Genomic DNA, 19,094 nt, shown 5'->3' on the forward strand with positions numbered 1-19,094 from the left:
AAGAGGGGAGGAATCATGCTGCTTCTTATCAGCATATGTTTAGAAAGCCATCCATGATGGCATAGGGGTTAGTGCACATGGCATGGTTGACTTGCACAACTGTGAAGAAAGAATGATGCATATATACAGGTTTTTGTAGCAACATACGCTGCCATACAGATTATATCTTTTTCAGGTAAGTCTTTGCTCATTCCAGCAAGACAATCTCAAGCCCCACTCTGCATGTATGAGAGCAGCACAGCACAGTTTTCATGTGAACAAAAAGAAAGCCCCAAACTAATAAACAGCTGAAATCCGTCATCAGAAACTATCCATCAAGTTAGTCATTTCCATTTTAAAACCACAGCAGTTGGTCTTATCAGTGTCCAAATGCATGCAGAATGACAGTAAAAGAAGAGTAGAGACAAAACTTTTTGAAAAAATATAAAATACTGTGTATATACCGCATCTAATGAGAAAAGGATCATTTAGTTAAAAAAAACAACTTTACACATTATAAATGTTGTTTCTGTTTCTTTAGATCCAAATGATCCTGAAGTCATTACATTCCTTTTTTTAAAAATGGACATTTGAGATTGCACTCTAGCTTTTTAAATATGGGATTGTGAAATTGAAATAAGTTACAGCGAAAATAACCTAAAATCAGTTTAAACACATTGATTCATTTTAAACTGCTATTTCTTAATTTGTTTGTTATTGCAATACCCCTGGGATGAATCACTGAGCAACATTTCAAAAGGGAGCTGGAGAATTCACTGAAGTTCATTAAGGTCACTGAACTAATTGGGTCTACAGGATAGAAATGAGTGATGTTTTACATTTTAGAGACTTAAAGACGCTCTCTGCATACTCGATGTTAATGGTGCTCATCGGGGCATGGAGCTCTACAGTCTTGACTGGGTGATTTAATGATAAAGCTGAATTCAACCTGTGCAGCTGCATGTAACCCAGATTGCCGCTTGCACTTGGCTGCAGTCAGTTATTGTATGATGTTGTAAAAGTACACACATGCAGCATGTTTCTGAGCTGATAATCCAAACCGTCTTGTGGGCCGAGGGGTGTGAGGGTAGTGTAGTGTAAACAAACAGCTACAGTCTTGTAACAGTCGGCCAGTTAAACCGAGATTAGCTGTGTCAGGAGAGACGCTTATCTGAACTTCCCCTTTACTACAAATATTCTTACATCCCCCCATGAATATGAATAGAGGTGGAAATGACCCACTCATTGTGCCTCTGATATCAAACTCTTTAATTAGTGTATGTTTATACCATCATTTAGGGGATTTGCCATAAGTTTGCTGTGCATAGTTATTGTCCCCAGTGGATGGACCTCAAAGCTTTTTGCCTCTCTTTTTCTTCTCGTGCCAGTTAGACACATTGATGTGCTTAACTGAAGAACGGTCTACTTTGCAAAGGCAACATCGCATGCGCTACGAACAGGCCAGTGAGAAAGATAACAGCCATTGAATCACGTGGAAGGAAGTCAGAGGGCACAGAGGCACGTTGTCCTTGCAGAGTCGGTTGCTAACATAACTTACTGTAAATGTTAAAATGAATTAAGAGCTCTCAGCTGCTTACTCACACCCTCGCTGCCTCTTGCTGACTTTCACACGTCACTTAACATTGTTCCCATCACACTTTGATATGCTGGTATCGCAGGCACAGACACTTGATGCTAAATTGGTCTCTGACACGCACTTACAGCGGCTGAAAGTTTAATCAAGAGAAGCTTGTCAAGCCAGAAAATCAGCAGATCGATGCTGTGCAACCTATATAGAGTCAGAGGTTATCTTGTTTGAATGTAAATTATATGTTGGATAAGAATCGGCACCGCTTTCGTTCAAGATGCATCGGGGTCAACCAGGTCTACACACATTCTGTTTGATGTAAACACCTCAGACTACTGGCAAAACCTGTGATGTCACAACCAGGAGCCGTAAGTCGTTCTTCGTTGCTCTGAGAGTCTGTTTTGCATCATCATGTGTGCAAATTATGCTTTCACAACGCCATGCACAGCGTGCATGAGCAACATATGTTCAAAGCTGAGACTTAAACCTGTTCTGCAGTAGTGAATGCACTTGACAACAATGGAGGAAAGAGTCAACAGATGCCGTCGTATTCCATAGGATTAACACTATACAAACAGCTATGGCTCCAAATGCGACCTCTCAGGATACCGAAGCAGTATTATGAGGAGCTTCGGTTGACCTCAAACTGACAGAGAAGACGAGAAGGGTGTCTAGACTGAGAGCTTTTGTAGATTTATCTTACAACTACTTCAATCAGATTTTTTTTAAAGATTCAACAACTCAATATGAATAAGATGAGTGAGGTTACTTATGGTGGAGCAGTGCTTTCAGAAATAATCTGCCATACTAATTTACCTGAAAATGCATATCACATTAACTTAATATGATCCAGTGGGTGTGTGTATAATGTCGTAAGATTCAGAATGTCAAGGAACAGTAACTGCGAGCATAGTCCATAAGGTCAGCAAAGCCTGTAATTGGTTATCCATATTGAATAAACCACTGCATCACTTTCTTCAGGGAAAGGATCAGGTGACTGGACTCTAATGAAGCAGGGAGGGACCCATGACTGACAAAGACTCAACAGGACGCAGTCTTGGCATGTATCCGTCATGTGCTCCAAAAGTTGCCATCGCTGAGGTCACATACTGGCTAATTTGCCTCATTTTAAAAGACATAACTTTTGTTGCAAGCTGCCAACGCAGTTTCCGTTTGAAAACTTCCCGCATTGTTCTAGTCCTGAAGGACTAGAATGGAGCCTTGTGGAGGTCATGATAAAGAGACTTCATGTCGTTTGTAAAACAGTAAGTCAAAATATTACACCTAATCCCACAAGCCTTTTGTATGAATACTCCTTCTCAACTGCCATGACTTGTTCTGGCCATGGATAACGCTCTCAATACAATCATAAAACAATTCTACCAAAAAACTAGCTGCCGTGATGACCTTTTACTTTTGATAAAAGTTCCCCTCATCATCCGTTCATGCAACTAGACTTCTGGGTTTACTCTTACCTGTTGCTACTCTCCCATCAGTTAAGCAACTAACCCCACACTTCTTGTTTACACTGGCATATGTTTGCCTACTAGAAGCGAACGGTCATGTGCTATTTGTTTTCCGGCTTGTTACTACCTGCAGGGAGAAGTGTTTGATTTGAGTATTTCAAAGATTGTGTGAAAAAGTTTTAAAAAGCTGAGAAGTCAGCAGTGTTTCCAAAAGTTTCGGGTTTAGGTTGTCCCAAAACACTCATGCTCGGTTACATGTGGAGTTTAGTTGAGCTACGGTTACAGCTCCACCTGGCCACTGGACCAAAGTCCTTGTCCCTGAATACATATATTGGAGCAGAATTGAGTTATTGACTGAAGTGCTTCTAATGCCGCAACACTGGACTGTGTGAGAAAGTGCTGAAGACTTCGAAATTTCTCAGTGGGAGATCATCGTTCATGTAAGTACTGCTGAATTTACTGCACAGACATAGTTTTAAGGTTACTTGAAATGTCACTTTTGTCTGATGATGCTACAGTTGTAAAAACAAGATTTAATTACAGCAGAGCAACCGTTGGACATACTTTAAGTGGCTGTGAGTAGACATGCAGTCTAAATGTGCTGATTTCTCGTTGCAATCTGACACGTTTAGCCATTCGACAGAGGAGGCTTTATTGGGAACATGGCTGTTTACACTTTCACTTCACTTTATGGTTTTGAGAAGCTAGATTTTTGGATTATTTTCGGTCGGACATAAATGTTTACATGAGTTAGTTGGTTTTCTCGTGTCAAGTAAACGTGGTTACTGGCATAAAAAATAACAAAGGTTTTGCTTTTGCTCAAAAAAAGGGGTTGAAAGGGGTTCAAATGTTCCTTAATCTCTTTTGTAAGTAAGCCTCTGTTTTTCCCTATAAAGGGCAGCTGTGGCTCAGGTGGTGGAGTAGGTTACTTCCTATTTGCAAGATTAGCAGTACAATCCCAAGGCCTTTCACGTGTACCTTGATGAGACACTGGGTACGTTTATATGTATGGCAGCGTTCTGATATTAATCTGAGTAAGACATTACTTTATGAAACACTACCAAATAAACAGCATTTTCTGATCACCTTTAACCCAAATAAGATGATAATTAAAAAACAGTAATCGACGTAAGCTTTGAGTCGCATTATGTAGACATGTATGCACTTTTATTGCTACATTAGACCCTGTCTGTATATTAATGTGCATGTATGTAAAATAGTATTGACGGATTTGGATGTAATTAAGCCTTTGAATTAGTGCAAACATCGCAGTGGCGTATGTGGATATAATGTGGGCATGTTTTATTAATCAGACTATGCTCTATAACTTTGCTGCAGAGCCATTTTAGAGAGGGACTTTATTGGTGACAGTGTTGTTGGAACAAGTGAGCCACACTATGTGCACGTAGAACCTGAATATTTTTCTACACACTTATCTACAAACTGAATGAAGCTATAAACTGTGCCACTGTGGATTGTTTGCGGGACTCGGCTGTAGCGTGGGACTCATTAGTTCATGTTTACTGCATTCACTAATCAGAGTTGGCGCTTCTCTGCTCAGTTTACATGCTGCAGAGCAGACAGGGCCTGGCTTCAAAATGGATGAGATCAGCAACAGGCTTGAAAGTGTTTTTATTACTAATGTCCCTATTTTTAGCGAACATTGTATAGCTGGATTGAGAAGTGGAAAGAATGCAGAAGCAGAAATTGGCTGGGAAGCAGTACACTGTATGGTTGTTTTGTGAGCCATGGAGTTTAACAGTTTGCTCTCCGTTTTTTTTTACTCCTGCGCAGCAGTTCTGCGATGCTTCTGTCAAAGAATGATATGGTGCTATGTTTAGGGTTAAAAGATAGTTAACAAACAGAGCTTCGTTAACTATCAAAGCTTAAATGGCTTTGCTCTTGATGACGGAGTGCCTTGTGTTTGTGGAAAAATTAGAAAATGCGCTAATATGTTTGGATTTCCTGACTATATATCCTGTTTGGGGGTCAATCAGCACTTTTCTTTCCATCTGACTGTGGGAAAAGTTGGATGAGAAAGGCCTTTCCTTCAATTCTCCTGCTTTCTTTGGACTGGGCAGTGAGTGAGTGCTGAAATAACAATTCGTATCTGACTGCAGTGTTACTGTTTTTTGTCTTTAAGGACCTGTTAATGGTGCACATATGGCGGTCTGTCCAGGATCTCAAAAAATACAGCCATCCTTTATGATGAATCTCTAATTGGAATTGAATAGTTCTATAAATAAGACACGTTTCTTCTCCATACACACACGCACACACATATATTAATATGTATGCATTAACTCATTTCATAGTCATAAGAAGGCTTTTGGGAAACCTGAATCACCACACCGTATATGTGGTTTATTCACACGTAGCACTGCAGTAAGAAGAGAAAGTTGGTGGCTGTAGGGGGAGTGTGTGGGAGGACATTAGGCTGTTACTTGGGACTAGCAGTGGTTGATTTCTTTAGTGGGAGGCTGGCTGAGTGGAGAATGGCTTGTCAGTGGCCAAACAGAGCTCAGACATCTGTTTCTTTCTACATTTGTGCCCTAGGTGTGCCTCACGTAGAATCTGCACATGAGGAGTCTGCATCTGAGCTTAAATGACCACCGTCTATTGATCATTAATGTCTAATCAATGACTTGAGTAGAATATTTGTATGCAGCAGTTTGGATAACTGCAGGCCAGTGAAGCTGTTTAGGCACCAACAGAGCATATAAACAAATCTACATCTTCTTCTTCACTTTCTCAAAAATTGACAGATTTTCTTCAGCCCACAGGGGCGGGCCAAGATGGATTTTTTACTCATCCACGACTGTCATGTAATCCTTGTGTATAATCCCTGGTGAGCTGTTACACTTCAGAAAATCTACACTTCTTCTCAACTTCTATTTGCAGCTTTGTTGACCACTGACTCTGCGTGTCATGCAGCAATTGAAAAAACATATCCACTTGATCAATATTCCTTAAGTTTACTGTGATAGTAAATTTAATAGAATGCATTAGTGTACAAATTACCATAAATCCAGATATCTGAAAAGTTGGACCCGTTCACTTTCTTTTAGCAGTCGTGCTAAAAATTAAGCTAAAGCCACAATAAGTTTAACTGACTGTAAACCAAGAGAAACAGCTGGACCTACTGATAACATAGGTTGGTGAAATGTTATTATTTTAAAAGGGATTTACTGTTTTTATGTATTCCTATCACATGCAAACTAAAATTTGCTATCTGTTTTCTGTTTATTGGTAAATTTAGCTAACTGGCTGCTAGTGGCAGTTTTCAATATTTACTCCACAGACATGTGAGTAAGTATTTCTGCCTTTATGAAAACGATCAAGTGCATCTCCCAAACTATTCAACTTTTCGTTGAAACTGACTGATATCTAACCCACTTTGCCTTTTAAGTGCCTCTATAGCATTTGTTTTCATTTGAGGATATTTTATATTTGTTTTTGTTCAACTGGGTGCAAAAGAAATTTCACATTTGGTATAAAAACATGGAGACGGATGAATTCTACGCTTCCAAATGTCCTCCAGCACCCCAGCAGCCTGACATAAATATCTGCTTTGGTTCAGGCAAATGTGTCTCGTGTGTGTTGAAGCAGAGGCTCTAAAATGTGCTAAATAATACTCTTTACAATCTCACTGGTTGACCCAGAATGCGGGCTGTGTTGTTGAAAGGCTTATGGGTTGATTTGGAAAGAAAAGAAATTCATTTTCACTGCCAAGATTATGTGTTTTGTGGTGCAACATGAGAAGAATAAACATTTAATACATGATACAACATGCAACAAGACAAACACACAAGCACACAGACAGTGGTGGTGCATAATGTGCTGGGATTGAACCAAGGCTTGTAACAAACTGCACTATTTATGTGCTGAGAGAAGACTACATATGGAGCTGATTAGAAGAGAGACCTTGGAGGCTTCCCTATGTGTTCCCATCTCCATGGCAGTGTGCGCACATGTGTGTGTGTGTGTGTGTGTGGGAGACGAGACACTGTAGCTGTTTGTCAGTAAGGCAACATTTCTGCTGTTGTGAATAGATAAAGCTTCGCTTAAAATTATTACTTGGAGCTGTAAGAAGGATGGGAAGCTCCTTAAGTGTGAGATGGAGAGCAGAGGGAGGCATGGCGAATTAAATGAGCAGGAGTTTGGGAGTTTGGGGAGCAGAGATGCACTGTGTTCGAGTAGTCTACACCAGATTTCAATAGAAGAGGAGTTACGGGAAGACAGGGTCCAGCTGACCAGGACAGGACTGTAGGGAGGGGTTGGGAGGCTGCAGGGCTGATGTGTTTTTCTTGGCTTTTGGCTTAATGGAAATGGAAAACGCCCAGCCTGCTTTCACCCTAACTCTCAGATTTAAGTGTCGTATTCAACAACTTTTACGTGCCTTGGGCCAGTAGCTACCCTACGCTTATGTAAGGTGGGTAAACAGACAAAAAAGATAAGCTATTAGTAACAACAATAACAGTCGTACGAATATGTAATGATTTCGTAAATGACCTATTTAAATCTCAGTTACATTTGCAGAGCTGTCATCAAAATTCTGCGTCTCTCTCTGAATCCTAACTGTGAGATTTTCACACTGTATTTGAGCCAATAACGCAAGAAGAATGAATTCCTTAAATTAGTGAGTTTCATACATTTCTAAATATACCACATGAAGTTTCACCAAAAGTGCTGGCGATTTCTCCTTTTCATTTCCTGCACTTCTTTTCATGATCAAGTGTATGTTTTGACTTCTGTCTCAACTGAAATTGGATGAGAACAGTCTTTGATCCAGCAGGTGGCCACTGGATATGTTATTTAGCATAATCCATCGACTGTACCGAACTCAGAGTCAATATCAAGGGAGTATAAATTACCTTGATACTGTGGGTGGTTTCTAAATCATTGTTTTATTCAAAGATTGTCCTGGTCTCATTGTAACTATAATCAGGGTGGTCCACTAAAGTCTGTTTTTGCAGGCAGGCGCACAACCATCACAGGAACGTCCTCCGAGGCTGAAAGCTGACACAGAAGTCTGTGCCAGTCATCCAGGCTGACCTTCTGTCTCCCTGCTGGTGTCTGCACATACCTTATCACGGCTTTCAAATTGCTCCCAGGCTAGATATCTGTCACAATAGCGGAAGTTAACGTGCTTGCATCTGATAAGAATTACATTAATTCTGCCACTGTCGGTCACCTGATCCTCATAGGAAGAAACAGCTGTACCTTTCAGGAAATCATCTTGTGAAATACGTTTTGCTTGCCAGAACGCATTATCATACAAATGCTTTCCATCCCAGTTTGTCAAGACTGGGATGACTTAAGAATTAGGTTAATCCCTTTGAATATTGAATTTTGCAATTATCAAATTAAGAAAATAATAGAAGGGTAATAATAAAACCTTAGAGACACAGCTATGTAGCAGCTCTATTTGGCTGTATTTAGGTGCAGCAACGCTTTGGAGTTGAATTCAAGCATCAGCTTGTTTGGCAGAAAGAATATTTACCATCTTAGTTGAGCTTTTTACTGTTGCATACCAACATTTCATACACTGTGCGAACTATATTTACTTGTGTAGTCCTGAAAGTCTTAACGAGGCAGTGTTGTAGGAAATTACTTTACTGGATAAACAACTGCAACTTACAAACAAAGTAAAGACAACATCCCTTCTGGGATTTCAGATATATTTACAGGTACGATGATGACTCAGACTAGCAAGTTGGAAGTGACAGAATGTCCGGAACGTTGTTTTACACAGTCCACAGCCTCCTGTCCATCCATCTATTCATCCATCCATCCATTCATTTTCTATACTCGCTTGATTCAATTCAGGGTCGCAGTGGGCCTGTAGCCTATCCCAGGGAGGCAGGGTACACCTTGGACTGTTCACCAGTCTATCACAGGGCCATGCACGCTCACACTCACTCCTACAGACAATTTAGAATAACCAATAATCCTAACATGCACGTTTTTGAATGACGGGAGCAAGCTGCAGTACACGGAGGTAACCTACACCTGCACGGGGAGAACATGTTCCACACAGAAAGGCCCCAGTTGGGATTCGAAACAAAGAGAGAATTCCCCGCGGTGGGAGAGAAACTGTGCTCTTGTGAGGCAGTACTGAGAATATTTGTTTGTATAGCTAATTCTTAGATTTATTAGGCCCTTTGGAAAAACATTGCCAAGGGGCTTTGAATGTTTGCAGCTAAAACTATTGGCAAAACTGCTAAAAATGCAACACTGTCAGCTAACTGACATTTTTATTACTATTGGTCCTAATGACATGTCCTTTTCTCCTTGGGCTGATAAGTGTCGAATTGGTCCTTTTTGTCAAGAAAAAAAGTTGGTTTACAATTTTAAATCGTGGTTTGCAGAACACTTTGCTGTATTACAATTATCCATCCAATAAGGACATTGACGAACAGATTCACAATGCCTTCCACAGGCTATTTTGGGTGCCAAAAGAAACAGCATCCATCTCATTCATTCTCAGGCTGATCAGATCATCAGATTATGGTTACTTTGGCCAGCAGCATATACAAGCCCCCTGGATTCATCTAATCAAATATTGACTTAGTGCTGATGCTGAGCAGATGTGTGATATAAGGAACATCAGGTACAGACCACCTCCTCTGCAACCGCACACTCTCACAAATGCACTCGCAGCAGGAGGTCCCCGCCAAAAAACTGCAGATTAACCAAAGCAATCAGTGCTTCTTCTGCTTGTGACCCCAGAGGTAGCTAAAAACTGGAGGCCACAGTAGCTCCCCGAAATCTCTCTTCTCACGTAAAGCCTGGGGCTGAATTATTAGTTAATAATCTGCATGAAAGTGCACTGTGATGACGCAAATGACTTAGAATGAGTAAAATCTTTTGCATGCGGGAAAAGAGCAGAGCTGAATCCGGGAGATAATCATTTAGTTCCTTGTCACAAAATGTATTTTCTAAGCAAACGTTAACTTTATCAATTAATCAGCAAAGATAGTGAGCGGCTTCTTCAGTTGCATGTTTTAAGCTGCTACAAAGCAAAACTTTGATGCAACATATCAGTATGCTTCATGCGTGCTTGTAGAGTCAAATGATCATGACCCTTATCCCTCTGTGTCATAACCCCTTTCACCTCACATTGGCCCTTGACAATGGTGACGTCCCGGCATTCCTGCTTTATGGCTCTTCAAATAGCTACACTAGACTATCTGCTCCCACTTAGACTGTCGCTTTTTTTTCATCCAGCATCACCAAGGCAAAGGAGGTTAGAGTCAAGTAGCGGCTGCTCGGTGAGAACATCTGTACGTGTTCAGTTGTACATCACACTTCCGCTCTGACGAACTGGGCTTAAAGCGCATCGGGGAGGGTTAGCGTGTGGGATTAGTGCAGGCTGGCCGTGTTGTATTTTTGCTCATGTGCGGATCCTGCCACATGTCTGTGTGACTGTGTGTATGAACGGAACTGTAATGCAGAGCATGTCTTTGTCCACACTAAGACGGATTGGGGACAGCAGGCTTCAGATTAGGGTCTGGATCCAGAGGAAGTTTCCCCGTCTTTCCCGCTTCCTTGCATGTGACACAGCGAGCTGCAGGGCCAAGTCAAGCAACAGGGTTATCTTTTTCAAAAGCTCATCCACTTTAAAAGACATTACAGTGGGTAAAGTCACATGTTTAAAGCTAGTGTCGGCATGACTGGGACCACAGCCAGTGTTAATTGAGCGTGGGTTTCTCTCTCAGATGGTGTAAATTCCCGTTTTATGGAAGTCCTTGAATTATAGCCTGGCAATAAAATTTTTTTTTTCTCTTTTCTGTCTGCGTGCACCAACAAATTACTTGAATATGCATAGATATGTGACCAAAGTAAACATTCTAAAAGTTATTAAACTGGCGGGAGTGGGCTGGTGGCATTTCTTGCATCAGTTGAAACACCCTTAAAGCCTCTGGTTTCAGTGGGTGGTCAGGGACAGTTGTTAGTTTTGGGTGTGAAGGGCAGCAGGGGATTTATTCTTAAGAGAAGATTTTGAGGGATTTTGTTTTTAGGGGAAAATTAAAGGAGCCTCTTTTACTTGGAGGGGGGGTTAAACCCTTTGAACCATACGGTTGACTTCTACTACCAACTGCAGCCATTCCGCTATCTGACCCCCTCTAAGGTTTTCTATGACTCACACCATAATTGATTTCAGTTGATTATCATTCAAGCGTGGCCGTGTTTGCTTTGAGCCAGTAGTATGGTAGCGACCAGTTTAAGCCTCACGACTCCCTCTATGCTTGCATTAACTAATTTCCTGAGTAGCTCGTAGTGGGTCATGGGAATGAAGTGCGTTATGGATATAATTGGTGGACCACCCGTGTAGAAGAAAATCGTCTTGAACAGAAACATTGGTAGTTGGGACTCTATAGCCTCCTTTGTAATCAAATGTGTGCTTTGAAAGACATTAAAGTAGATATAGTCAGAAAGACCTTGATTGAAGGATAATGATAATCCTTTGCCATTAATGGTGGCAGGGTCTTGTTGAAGTGAGCTCCCTCTTATTTTCATTAGATTTGTAATGAATCAAGATTATAATCATGATGGTGTAAGCTGGATATCTCCATTACCTAATGCACAGCGTTGAGCTAATGGAAAACAAGGGGCTCTATGCTGCTTGCATTTCATCTACCTCTGGGGAAATTATTGAAAAGAGAAAGACAGCTTCTAATGTATGGCCTGCAACAACAGATTTTTAATCCTTATTGTTTTTTTTTTTTTATTAGTATTTAAAAGTATTACATCTTATTCATGTAGCACTTTTCAGGATGCTTTGATATGCTCTAAGTTATTTAAGAATTGAAAAAAAAACCTTTTGATTATTCTGAAAATGTGACTTGGAGTAGGAACTGGAAGTCAGTGAAGCCTCTTGCAAACAGAGGTGATGTGGTCATGGGAATGGGAGTCAGCAAGTAGATGTGCAGCAGATGTCTGCATACAGTCTCATTATTTTCTGGTGTGTCAACGATAAAGAATGCCACTGCAAAAGTTGTGATGAAACGATCAAAGTTTCATCAGTGTGAAAATGATATTAATGAGTAGAGAGGAAAGGCCTCTATTTCAAGACAATTTAAAATCAGCTAATGACACAAAATTGTTTAGAGCTCTGGTTAACCTAAATGGATGCATTTAAGGTGCTGTGAATGTTGTGTGGATGGAGATGTATCTACATGACATACATATTGAAAAAATGTCTCTTCGAAAATGCTCTCTTGAAACTAGCAAAGGTCCCAGAGTGATTTCAGAACAGAGCTCTCAGAAGCAAACGGAGAGTATTATCATAACTTTGGACAATCGCTTTTAAGTTTTAACTGGTAAAAACCACCACAGTGTCACACGTCTTCTTCCCAAATTAACTGTTGCTGTGTTTGAGTTATCCTGAAGGACAGATAGACACAAGTTCCGCTAATGTATGTAGGCTAAAACCTTAAAAAAACATTGCTCTAGTAAAACTTTAAGGAGTTGTGTGGAACAGCCTTGAAACTTTTTGTGAGCGCTAATTGGCTTCAAAGCCGCATTCAGGTTGCTCGAACTTAAGTTACATAAGTGTTGAGAGGCAGCCGGAGGTTAGCAACGCTAATTAACATCTTTATTTTCATACTGTCAGCCGTTGTTCACTCATACCCCCCTCTGCTGTCTACTAAAAACCTGGAGAACAAAGGAAACCCTTAAGCCCTCTCTGCTGTATACCTGCCCTTCAGGATTACATAACAATGTTAGGAAACACACAACACTTGGCTGCCCTGAACACAACTCTTAAGCTGAAATGCTTCTTCCTCTTGAGCCCACTGACCTTGTCTTACTGGTACAGATTCCTGCCTGTAAGAGAAAATAGCAGGTTATTGATATTGAACATGTAGGCATGACGCTCGTTGTACACTTTTCCCGTTGAGCGGTTCACATTCTCTACTTTTAAACTGGCTCAGTAGAGCAAGATTCCACAGGCTCTCCATTTTTCAAGAAGATGGAAGAAAAACTGATTTGTAAAGTTTGCACTGGGGTAAATATAAAATAAATTAAAAAAAAAAGGGGGGGGGGGGGTGAGAGTGGGATGAAAGAAAGAAAGAAAGAAAGGAAGATGTTGGACCGGAGCTGTAAAACTCTCACGGCTGGGAAATCGGGGTCGTGGGCAGTGTTAAATTGCCAAATTCACATTTAATGAAAGAAAACTTAATCCGAATTAGTTTTATTAATAGCATTTTCCCCGGAGCTAAATAGAGAAGGAAGGACGGAGCGAAACACTTTCAAGTGGAATAATTAAGGCTCTTCGCCTCCTCTCTATCTTCAGTTAATTAAGATGAGCACACAGACTCTTGATACTTGCTGTTGGAGCTGAATGAGGTAAAGCAGCAGCAGCAGCAGCAGCAGCAGCAGCACTCTTTCACTTCACTGTGTGGGACTGATGAATCTTCAAGCTGATTTTTTTTTTTTTCATTTCTTTGTTGATACTAGATTGGTTTCAGGGCTCACTTTTGTTTTTCTCATTTTACAGCTCTGTTACTTGATAAGTGATCTAACATATTTTATTTTATTTTTTTCTTAGTAGCATGCGATGAAAATAGAGCTGTGTACAAATGAGAGTTAAAGTCCGCTGTGTTTTTCCCATCATGTGTTTCAGTTCCCGAGGATCTTTCCCTAGAGGAGAGGGATGAGCTGTCGAACATCCGACGGAGGAAGAGAGAGCTGCTCGACGATATTGAGGTGTGTGTGTGTTTGTACTGACAATATATACAGTGTACTTCATGTACAGGATACACTGAGCTTCACATCAGTTGCTTGGATTTGTTAGCAGAGCATTTTATAAACCAAACATCATTGCAGTAAGTCAGTCAAAATTTCTGTGACTTAAAAGACTTAAAGCTAAAGTTGGGGCACCCAAAGTAATCAATACGAAACACCTGCTTTCCTACTGTGGAGGCCATCTTCAGCGTTTTTACAGATAGTGTGACGTTTGTCTCCAGATGTTTGCTAGTATTTCAAAGAATTCACTCCTTTCTATACCAGTGAAATAGTGCCCATGCCGCTGCAACACAATCCAAAAACACGATCCATCCATCCCAAGCGTTACAGTTAAGGAGGTTTTATTTTCTTGAAATTCTTATTCCTCTTGAATCGTGCTCGTCATGGTCAGAAAGTTCTATTTAACTTAGTCCTTGAGACTTTTTCCATTATTGATCAGGTTTGTTCAGACGGTCAGTTGCAAACCTCTGACACAGAATGTTTGTGGTGGACACTCGAGATCAATTCTAATTTGCATGGCAGGCAGCTGCTTGGAGGAGGTTGTTGTCGGGAGACGCTGAGACCAACGTTTCATCTTTATCATGAAGTCTTTTGGAGATCAGATCTTTCTGTTTTTACTTAACTGTCCAGTAACAGAAATTGTGACCAGTGGTGTCCAAAGCTTTGCATGCCACTCTTTACATTGACAGGGGATCATTTCATGGTGAAATTAGAGAAAAGAAATGAGCGTGCCTGTAGTCAAATTTCTAACATTTAGTTATAATCATTTGCTTTTTAACTCTGCTGCCCATCTACTGCAGCACTTTGTCTATTTGCATGCTGCAAGTGATGCAAATAGACCCGCTGAGCATCTTTGCACATCCAGTTTGCTCATTAAAAAGAGTTGAATTTTCCATTGCAGCCACTTCAGTCACTGTCCCATCTCTGATATGGTTCACATAAAGAAAGAAAACAACTGTGGGCTGCTTTGCTTTCTGTCTTTTAGAGGTTGAAGTTTGAGATAGCAGAAGTCATGACCGAGATTGAGCAACTCACATGTGTTGGGGAAAGGTAAGTCATGATTCTTTGCTTGTATTACTGTTGTTTGGGAGTACGATGCCAGCCTGTATCATAAATTTGTTATAGCTCCTGTATTTCTTCCCTTGTTGGGCCGACTCAGTGCGGGCTGTTTTTCTTTCCTGTGTCTAATTGATCTGGAAACATTAAAACACGAGTGCTGAAGTCATAAATGTTAAAGAAATAAGTATTAATTCAATCTTTAGCTAGATACGTTCAAATCCTATTTATAATTTGATCTGTTGCATGAGATTTTCTTTGAACTCTATGATACAGTTAATGGAAGGAATGTTCCCCAAAGTTTCTGTGGTCTAAAGCTGAGCTGAACTGGAGACGATTTCCTTTTGTGTTAGTTGTTTGAATTGTTCTCTCTTGGCTTAGATTTAGTTTATGAAATAAGTTATGGAGAATTGCTATTTGCCTTTAGAAAATAGGATGCCATTTTGAAAATGTAAATTTTTCCTCAAGTCATGAAAGTACAGAGAATACGACTTGTGTATAGCTTCTAAAGCTATAGATAACAGTTGTGCTGTCTTTTACCTTCAGTGGAAAATTGTCACATCCGGCATCGTCTCCCACCTGAGTTACTGTCTCCATCTTAGTTGAGTGTAAGATTTGCGTGTTTTGGCGTGTTTTAGACGTCAAAGACTCGTGAAATACAAAGTTGCTTTTTGTATTGAATTATGGGGGAAAGCCGACATACTTGGACAGGATGTGGCTTTATTTGGGAGTTGCATTGTCATATAAACCATAACTGTTTAAGCGTTGTTAATATGTGAATTAATCAAGGATCCCTTTTCATGTTTGTGCTCCAGTAAAACGTCCCAGAGAAACAAACAGATCGCTATGGGCAGGAAGAAATTCAACATGGATCCCAAAAAGGTACTGCTTTCATCACAACCTCCAGTGTCTCACCCGATTTAAAGTGAACGACTTTAAACGACTCTCTCAGCTGTGAAATCCAGTCATTTTCCATCATCCGTCGGTGGATGAGCCATCCTGTTTTCTTCTCCTTCTCCCCAGGGCATCCAGTTCCTGCTGGAGAATGATCTTCTCCAGCACACTCCCGAAGATATCGCCCAGTTCCTCTACAAAGGCGAGGGGCTCAACAAGACCGTCATCGGAGACTACTTAGGAGAGCGGTAAGACAGAGTGTCTGTCGTGCTGAGGGAGAAAGTCCTCCCTTCATGAGATTTACACCCCCCTCTGTGATTAAAGAAGGAAATTATGCCCTGGATTTGCTGATTAAAAGAGACTAAGCCCCCTCTAGCATGAATCTTTGCGGCATTGTAGGTGTCTTGTTATAATGAGTTCACCCATTTGGACTTATTGCTGGTAATAAAACGACCATCCAGCTTCTCGTGTGACAGACCAGACTGCTGGGTGGTGAAAGGAGAAAGCCCTGCTGTTGTACTCCAGCAGCTATCTAAGACAGCTGGAGGACTTCTTAGATGGATGGAGAAGAGATAGTTTTTTTTAAAACTATGTGACAAAGTGCACTAGCACATGATAGCAGTTTCTTTGGGGATCTTTAATGCAAGCTAGTGCACGAGTTACCACTATAGAAGAGCAAACTTTCTGACAGAGAGTGGAATGAGGACCAGGGTTCATAAACCAGAAGTTGATTGAGAGTGAATATGGATCAGGTGCGCCAATCATTCCAACTGGCTGCACTCTGCCTCTGCCAATGAAGCACACACCCATACCCCCCCCCCCCCCTTCACACACACACACACACACACACACACACACACACACACAGACACAAAATAGACAGGGGGAGGAGACACAAAACAGGGAGACCAGAGCAAACAAAAATAACAAGAGACACAGGGAAAAAACTAAGTCATAGCAGGGCTGTGACAATAATACTGTCTGTATTCACTTTTAGTATATTATGATAGTACTTTTTATACAGCAGGTTATCTTAGATCGATTTTATAAAGCTGAAGATGTATCTTTAGGTTTATACTCCATTTAAACACCAGTTCTTCATGGGAACTTGACATATTTTTCCCATTTGTTCCACATGTGAGTCTTATTTTTAATTAAATATGGATTACAGGTCATTTTCTGCCCAACTGAAACTCACGTGGCCTGAAAACTACACACATACACAAGTAGGAGAATTAATATCCGTTAGATTACTTTGGTAGATTTTGAACAGACTTTTTTGCTGAAAGGTTTTCGGTATTATTTAGGTGTCTCAGAGCCCCTAAACTTGCCCAGTAATTATTTGCAAAAACATGAATTGCAGCTGTCTAAAATCAGCTTTCACTCTTAAAAAAATGGCTCTGGCATTTGGGATGTCTACGTCACATCGATTCATCTTTGAATAGAGACAAAAAGAAGTTTAAAATCAAAGGCTTGAGTTGGGACATTTTTATGAATTTGGTTGAATTGACATGGAAAAGCCTAGGACAAAAGCAAAGGAAGGAATCATCGACATGGTTCAGCATTTCTGCCTTGGAACAACCACTCCACATTTGTAGGGTTAGACCCGTCAAAGGCTGTTTTTTGGAGCAGGATTTATGTCTGAGTAAAGCCAATCAGTCTAAAGGGAGAGGAGATGGAGGCAGGGCTAATTTACATGTTAATACAGTAGATCGGTGCGTTTTAAATGAAGCAAAGGTGACATCTGATCCATTTTAAAGCTTGAAGGGATTATTTTTACGAGATTCAACTTTTAGGTGTGTAATTAATACGATCATAGATATGTCTTTAAGGCTTCAACAATGCTGGAAGGAATTTAGCTATCTACAGTAACAAACTGTTTTTGTAACTTGTTCACATTTATTTTTACGCATAATATACAGTGAAAAAAAGGAAAATCCAATAATTTGGGGTTTTTTCCACAGTGGTTCAAAGACCAAAAGCAAAGCATTAAGAAACCTCTTTTTAAAGTTTACAAGGTTGATATTTATGAGCTTTTTAATATTGTACTGATGGACTGATACCTCAGTTGTCAACGGTTCGCCGAACACCAGTGCTGCATGTGCTTCAGCAGACAGACAATAACTGATTCAGTGAAACACACACACACACACACACACACGCTGACAGAGGCTGACGACCCAGGGGAAAGAGGACTACAAGGACTTCTTGCTTTGCCAGTAGACTTTAAACACGGATAATCATCAAAGAGGCCACCTACCCACTGGAAATCACACTAAACACAGGCTGAGGGTTTACACTCAGTAATTATCACTAATTAAGCTTATGCTAGAGACAGGAACCTATCATTACACACTGAGCAGAGACGGAGATGAGGAGAGGGACACGGGAGAGCACGATGGTGGAGGAGAAAAATAACTCGGAGGAGAATTTTGAAATGTTTTACAGTATGCTCCCTCTTGTCACACGGAGACGAGTGCATTAGCCTTTTTTAATTTCAGCTTTATGAACAGCAGGCCACTGTCAATCTTATTTTTGAATAACTGTGTCTAGACATACCGCTATGCGTAACCCTCAGAGACTGCGGTACAGAGTACAATATGGCCACTAACACGTGTGGTCTCATGAATACAAATAAACATGGAGAGAAATCCCCGAGTCTTCCTCAAAATAAATCACAACATGTTATTGCAATGTGAGTTTGTTATTAGTTTCTTGTGAGCCAACGTTTTCAGCCTCTCCGCAGAATCGTGCCACATAAAACACAAAAGTTTAAGACAGAAATCTCCCGGTTTGACTGGAGCAATACACAGAGAAGAGTTGATACAGGCTCAGGATCATGGACTCGGGGTACAATGAACATGATCAGAGGAGCTGTGACCACAGTCTGAAAGCTGCTGTTGACTTTTTCTCTGAAAATCCTCCAACAGTCAAACAAACCTCTTACAAAAAGGAGCCTGTGTGCGTTTAGTGTTTTTGCTGTTTTCCCATCAGTCAAACACACCGCCCCCTCCATCTCCTCAATATCAGCCAGCTGTTTAAATTGTTTCCAGACGTGCGTCTGATGTGAATAAGGGCAGAAATATGACAAGAATGCAAAGAAAGATGGCTTTCCTGGATGAAATATTGTTTCCTCCACCCTGTCTTCAGAGGTTTTACGACACCTCCTGGACGGATCTTCTTATTTTGTGAAAATAGGTAGAATGTTGTTGGATAATACTAGAAACTTTGGTTGTTGTCTTGTTTTTTCTCCACAAGGGATGACTTCAACATCAAGGTTCTTCAGGCTTTTGTGGAGCTGCATGAGTTTGCAGACCTGAACCTCGTTCAAGCGCTACGGTCAGAAAAGTTTTTTATTA

At 40.7% G+C, this 19,094-nt stretch overlaps 2 protein-coding genes across 3 annotated transcripts in view; both read left to right on the plus strand.

Annotated features, from left to right (window-relative positions):
- Window positions 1-19,094, plus strand: part of birc5a (baculoviral IAP repeat containing 5a) — an 80,820-nt gene that overhangs the window by 45,894 nt on the left and 15,832 nt on the right. The window lies entirely within an intron of this gene.
- Window positions 1-19,094, plus strand: part of LOC140278779 (cytohesin-3) — a 34,596-nt gene that overhangs the window by 1,172 nt on the left and 14,330 nt on the right. The window contains exons 1-6 of one of the 2 annotated variants that reach the window (XM_072373859.1): window positions 3,237-3,473; window positions 13,664-13,746; window positions 14,771-14,835; window positions 15,657-15,723; window positions 15,865-15,983; window positions 18,994-19,074. In XM_072373859.1, coding sequence (XP_072229960.1) covers window positions 14,798-14,835; window positions 15,657-15,723; window positions 15,865-15,983; window positions 18,994-19,074 — 305 coding nt within the window. In that variant the 5' untranslated portion in view covers window positions 3,237-3,473; window positions 13,664-13,746; window positions 14,771-14,797. Of the gene's footprint in view, window positions 1-3,236; window positions 3,474-13,663; window positions 13,747-14,770; window positions 14,836-15,656; window positions 15,724-15,864; window positions 15,984-18,993; window positions 19,075-19,094 lie in introns of those variants that run through there. The other variant, XM_072373858.1, reaches the window with a different exon arrangement.

Source organism: Leuresthes tenuis, unplaced genomic scaffold, assembly GCF_036924035.1.
Source record: "Leuresthes tenuis unplaced genomic scaffold, fLeuTen1.0.hap1 SCAF_20, whole genome shotgun sequence".
In the NCBI taxonomy this organism is placed as follows: domain Eukaryota; kingdom Metazoa; phylum Chordata; class Actinopteri; order Atheriniformes; family Atherinopsidae; genus Leuresthes; species Leuresthes tenuis.